Source organism: Leptopilina heterotoma, unplaced genomic scaffold (genome assembly GCF_015476425.1).
Source record: "Leptopilina heterotoma isolate Lh14 unplaced genomic scaffold, ASM1547642v1 Lhet_396, whole genome shotgun sequence".
NCBI lineage: Eukaryota > Metazoa > Arthropoda > Insecta > Hymenoptera > Figitidae > Leptopilina > Leptopilina heterotoma.
This window is the reverse complement of record NW_025111061.1, coordinates 297,905-304,236: the sequence shown is the minus strand read 5'-3', so window position 1 is coordinate 304,236 and position 6,332 is coordinate 297,905. Positions and strand designations below refer to the sequence as shown.

General features: G+C 21.6%; 1 protein-coding gene across 1 annotated transcript; it reads left to right on the top strand.

The window, feature by feature from the left end:
* The first annotated feature begins 322 nt into the window (after positions 1 to 322).
* LOC122506094 lies at positions 323 to 6,119 on the top strand. Its single transcript, XM_043618088.1, has 4 exons — positions 323 to 501; positions 688 to 897; positions 3,688 to 4,163; positions 5,536 to 6,119. Exons 2-4 carry the CDS (start codon positions 765 to 767, stop codon positions 5,698 to 5,700), a joined length of 774 nt encoding a protein of 257 aa, XP_043474023.1. The 5' UTR covers positions 323 to 501; positions 688 to 764; the 3' UTR covers positions 5,701 to 6,119.
* Positions 6,120 to 6,332: the final 213 nt, after the last annotated feature.

The following is a 6,332-nucleotide window of genomic DNA, read 5'->3' as shown; positions in this document are numbered from 1 at the left end:
TTAAAAATAATTGAAATTAGGTGAAGAATTTTATTATTTATGAAAATGATTGAATTATTGCAACGAATTTTATTATAAATTTTTGTAAATAATTTAATTTTTTTTTGGAAAATTTTATGGAAATTAAAATTTTTTATAATAAATGTTTTATAATAAAAATAAAATAATATTAATAATAAAATAATGAATAATTAATTACAATATATATTATAATATATATACATATTTATATTAAAAATATTATGTATAATATAAAAAAATATATATAATTATAAATAATAAATTAAAAAAATATATTTTTACAGTTCATTGACAGGGGTTATAATTCGTTTGGATCCACTACTAAGAAGAAGGACACAGAGATTTGAAGCTGCAAGTGGTATTCCGGAAAATGATAATACACCTTTCAGGTGTATTTTAAGCAACCTCAGTGGACGATTAGTCCGAATCTTATTTTGGGCTCCCAGGAAACAGGAGTATGAGGGAGCTGTTTTAAAACAAGTAAACAAATTTTAAAATTTACTTTTTTTTTAATAAAATAAATTCTTAATATTAATATTAATATATCAAAATATTAATAATATTAATTAATATAGAAAAAATGGAAAGCAATTTTTTATTATATAACTAAAAATTTTAAATTAAAAAATGAAATTAATCTTTCTTGATTCTTTATTTTGTTTACAGATCGTCAGAATTTCAAGGCCACAGGTCCTGCTTTCAAATCCGTTGTACATTTAAGCAGAAATAAAGAAAACAATTTAATGGACATCGAGATTTCAATTCAAAAACATACAACAATCGAGTTATTGGGGTCAGTAATTATTGAAGATGAGGAACTTGTCTACGAAGGAATAACTTTTGTGGATATTGCCAATTCTCTAGGAAAACTGGTTGGTAAGTATTTTCATCTTTATTATTTTTTTCTTTATCTTTATTATTCTTTTCTTGAATTTTCCATTTTTTGCTTTTCAGTTTTCAATAATTTATTCAATTTTCAATAATTTAAAAATTTTACTAAAAAATTTTAAAAAATAATTTTTTGATACATCAAAAAATAATTTTAATTTGTCATTTTGAGTAAAGAAACTAATATCTACAATATTGGTTTTTAACTCTTTTTATAATAAAAAAAATATTTTTGTTCAAGTAGGTTAATTTAAATTATTTTAATTTAATCGTAATATGAAATAATATTACAAAGCGTTTTTTTTTGTTTTTCCCTGACTGTTCCCTGATTTTTTTCCAGAAAAAATTTTTACTTTTTCCATCACCATAAAGAACATTAATAACTTCTTTTTAAATTAAAAATAATATTTAATCAATATTATTTTTATATAGGAATTAAGATTCTTAAAATTCAATAACTTATGAGAATATTATTTAATATAAAACATGAAGAAATTTAAGGTGAAACAAAGTAATAAAATCATTATTTTATTTTTAATAAGAATATTGTAACTAAAAATTCAAATTTTCAAAGATTGTAATTTCAACTCTTTTCAAAATTCAATCCCCAGTAGCACGTAATATTACAGCGATATTGAGAACATTGCCTTAACATTACCAATATTGCCTCAATGTCGTGGCATATTGCTGGAATGTTCCCAATATTACGTGCTGCTGGGGATTATTTTTAAAAATTCACGCTATATATAATGTTTTTATTATTAAATTGTTTATTTATAATTTAACATTTTAAGTGAATTTCATTTTTTAATAATCAATTTCTATTACAAAATTTCCCGAGAATTCAATTATATTTAAATATATACAAAAATTAATTGAATTTTTTTTTAAATTGACTTTTTATGAAGAATTTTATAAATCAAAATTTTTAATAACAATTTAATTCTATCGGCGATTTTTTAAAAACAAAATTGTGTAAGAATAATTGCAATTTTCTATCATTTTATTTAAAATTTTATAAAAAAAATAATTACAATTCTGCGATAAGTTTTTCTATATTTATGAAAATAATTGAACTCCTGAAAACGAATTTTATTTAAAAAATTTTAAAGAATCGAATTCCTGTGAATAATTCTATTTTTAAAAATAATAATTGATTTCCAGAGAAATATATTATTATTTACAAAAATAATTAATTTCTTGTAAAGAATTATATTCAAATTTTTTAAATATATATAATAATTGAATTTTTCAGAATTAAAAAAAAATTTTTTTTTAATTAAATTCCGTCTAGAATTTTAATAAAAAATTAAAAATAATTGAAATCTGACAAAGAATTAAAAAAAAAAATTTTTTAATAATTATAAAAAATTCCTGTGAAAATGTTTATTTTTTAAAAAAAAATGAATTCTTGGGAAGAATTTTATTAAAATTTCTTAAATAATTGAATTGCTTAAAGAATTTTTATTTTTTTAGGAAAATAATTGACTTGTTTTAAAGAGTTTTACAAATATTTTTGACAATAATTGTATTTCTAGAAAAAATGTTATATTTTACGAAAAATAATTGTATTGTATAACCGATTTTATTTTTCAAATTTTTTATAAAGCATTTTATCAAAATTTTTAAAAATAAATTGAATTCTCAAGAAAGAAAATAATTGATTTCTAGCAAAGAATTTTATTTAAATTCTTTTAAACACAATTGAATTCCTATAAAAAAATGTATTTATGTGAAAATTATTGTATTCTTAAGAAGAAATTTATTGAAAACAATTAAATTGTACGGGAAATTTTTTTAAAATTGCAACTTAATGAACTAAATCTTGCAAAAAATTTTGTCAACATTTTTTTTAAATAATAGAATTATTAAAAGAATTTTATTTAAATAAATTTTTTGAAATAATTGAATTTCTATAAGACTATTTTTTACAATTTTCTTTATATATGTTTGAATCTTTTAAGAAACTTCATTAAAAAATTTTTAATAATTGTATTCCTGTTAAATTTTTTTGTTTAAAATAATAGAATTTTTTTGAAAAATTTTATTAAAATAGTAGATATCAAAAATAATTGAAATGAGCAAAATTTTTAAAAATAAATGAAATTTGCCAAGAATTTTATTAAATTTTTTTGAAAAAATAATTGAATTTTTTGGAGAAGAATTCAATTTTTTATGGTGATAATTTAAATTTTGACGAGAATTTTTAAAAATTTTTGAACATAATTGAATTTATGCGAAGTTATTTAAAGAGAAATTGTTGTCAAATCAAAAATAGAAAAAATTGAAGGGTTTGTATTAGAATTCTTGGTATATTTTATAAGGTAAACAAAAAAGACACCAAAATTCAGAATTTTCCTATAAATTCTAAAAATTTAATTTTTTCCAGTACTTTAGTAAAAAAATCCCTGACTTTTCCCTGACCAATTCTAATTTCCCTGAATTCCTTGACTTTCCTAACTTGTGGAAACCCTGTTACATATATAAATGTCCTGGAAAAATAAGAAATCTGTCCTGGAATGTCCTGAAAATATCCTGGAATTTTAAGTCATATTTTCAGTAGACACCCTGAATATTTTTTTTTAAATATTTAAAGATACTTTTCTTTGCTAAAAATATATATTTATATAATAAAGAAAATTGAATAAAAATCTTTATAAATTACTAAATAAAAGAAAATTATAGAGTTCGAAGACTATTTTTTTATTATTATATTATATATTATGAAATTTTTTTTTTAATATTATAATTTATATTTAAAAGAAATTTTTTTAACAGCAATCGATGGGTATGTTCGAACACCTATTGAAAAAATAGTTTCGAATAATTCGACCTACGGAAGTGGTGCAATTACCGATTCATACTACCGTCTTCCCATTCATGTTCCAACATTTGATACCGATGAGCCGATACCAGCTGGAGCTTCAGTGAAAGTGCAAGGGCGACTCAGGAGCAACGATTTTAATACGATCATTTTGCAAGTTCCGAACAGAGAGAACATAAAAGTAATAAATGTAAAGGGATTATCTTTGTATGCCATTCGGTTCGGCTACCACAAAATTTTATTAAAGGAAAAGGACAATATTAGTATAAACAACAACAACAAACCTGAAGCCATTCCTCCTCCTTTGGCCACTTGCAATGGAGAAAGTTCCAAAACTGGCGAAAAAAAATTATCTCCTGCTGAAAAATCATCCTTAAATTCGAACCGGCGAAAATATTCAGATGTGGTTAAAAACACGATTATCTCGAAGGTATGTATATATTTTTTTATAAACAAAAATATAATTTATTAATTACTAAAAAAATATTCTGATAATGTTATTATAACGTAATAATTTTTTTATTATAATTTTTTAAAAAATTTTATTATATTTTTAAAAAAATTCGAAAAATTTATTTCTACAAACAATAATTAAGAATTTAAATAATTATTAAAAATATAATAAACAACAGTTTTTTTTATATTAATTATAATATATATAAAAAAATTTCAATTTCAAATAACAAACAATTTTTAAATAAAAACATTTTAAATGCCAAAAAAATTTTTTTAATAATAAAATTTAAATAACGATTTTTTTTTAAATAATACTTTTAATAGAGTAAATATATACAATTTTATTTTTTTATTATATATATTAATATACACTACCGACCGTGAGTATCAATCAGGACGCCCCTTTTTTCATGAGTGGAAAAATTCTTAAAACGTAGAAAATAAGAATGACAAAAAATTTTTGTATTTTTCTCCTGAAAGCTAATGAAATTATGAAAATACTGACACCTGATCGAAGAATTTTCGTTGACTATTCTGTCAGATACAGAAAAAATACTGGATTTTGCATTCTTTTCGTAATTTTTTAATTTCTCGAAAATTAATTAACTTTTACTAGCGCTCTTGGTCTTGTTTTAATCTATATTCAATGTAGAATCCAAATTATTAACTGGTATTGTGAAATAAATTTTTTCAAAAAAATTTGAAACCGTAAAAGTAGGATTAAAAAAATTCAAAAATTTATCATGAATATTAAAGTGTCAAAAAGGTCAATGTAAAATATGTTCATTTAATAGATATACTAAAATTCAAAAAAGCTTTTTAATTACTTAATTATTTAATTTAAAAAAAAGTTTCTTTTGTTGAAAAAGTGTCAATCTGTTTTTCAAAATTTTTTTATCCGACTTTCACAGTTTCAAATTTTTTTGGAAAAATTTATATCACAATACCATTAATTAATTTAGATTCTACATTGGATAGAGATTGAAACAAGACCAAGAGCGCTAAAAAAAGTTAATTAGTTTTCGAGAAATTAAAAAATTACGAAAAGCATGCAAAATCCAGTATTTTTTCTGTATCTGACAGAATAGTCAACGAAAATTCTTCGATCAGGTGACAGTCTTTTCATAATTTCATTAGTTTTCAGGAAAAAAATACAAAAAATTTTTGTCATTCTTATTTTTTACGTTTTAAGCATTTTTCCACTCATGAAAAAAGGGGCGTCCTGATACTTACGGACGGTAGTGTATTATAATAAATATATTATAAAAAATAACGAAATTTTTTTTAAAAAATAAATTGTATTTGAAATGTAACAAATTGTTTTTAAATGTAATGTTTCTTTTCAGATTTCAAGAATGGACGATGACAGTAACAAAGCGCAGAGTCAGGATCAGAAAAAGAATACTTCAGACGAAAGCAACATAACCTTTAAAGTGCTATGCCGGTCTGGCAGACCGCTATTAAAATTTTCTTTGCTTGTAACTTTTTTTCAAAGTATAATAAGAACTTAAACTTTTTAGTAGCTTCATATTTTATGAAAATCTGTTAGGAGACAACTTTTTCAAAAATTTTTATTATTTAAATTTTGTAATATAAATAAATATTTAAAGTATAGCGGTCTGTGAGACCGGGTTAGCTTTAAGTGAAAGTATATTCCAGTATATTCCCATGAGTTACGTCTGCGCAACTTGACGCGCAGCTAGTTCTACTGACAGTTCTCATAGACTGCATTTATAAAATAAATAAAATAAATAAATGCATAATACAGAAATGACTTTTTTTGTTAAAAAGTAAAAAATATTTATAATAGTTGTCTTTTAAAAATTATAAATGACTAAAAAACTGTCAAAAGGGAATAGCGGTCTGACAGACCGGGGTTAGCACTGAGCGTGATTTTTCAACACTTAGCACTTTAAAGGATAAATTTCGACATATTTTTGTAAGAAAAAAATTAGTCTATTCTGTTTATGATTCGTTTTAATATTTTCATTCTTTTTGATTTCACTTAAGTGAGTGATTTTTTTTATCAATTTTTTTTTAGAAAAAAAATTGTTTGCTTTTTATTATATATATATTATTAATAATATTAAAAAATAATTAAAGCGCAGAGTCAGGATCAGGAAAAGAATACTTCAGACGAAGT

Excerpts from the sequence above, each read along its gene's own strand:
- LOC122506094 (XM_043618088.1), top strand. The coding sequence starts at position 765 with ATGGACATCGAGATTTCAATTCAAAAACATACAACAATCGAGTTATTG. Across the intron at positions 898-3,687 it reads TTCTCTAGGAAAACTGGTTG|CAATCGATGGGTATGTTCGA; the intron begins GTAAGTATTTTC and ends TTTTTTTAACAG. Across the intron at positions 4,164-5,535 it reads AAAACACGATTATCTCGAAG|ATTTCAAGAATGGACGATGA; the intron begins GTATGTATATAT and ends GTTTCTTTTCAG.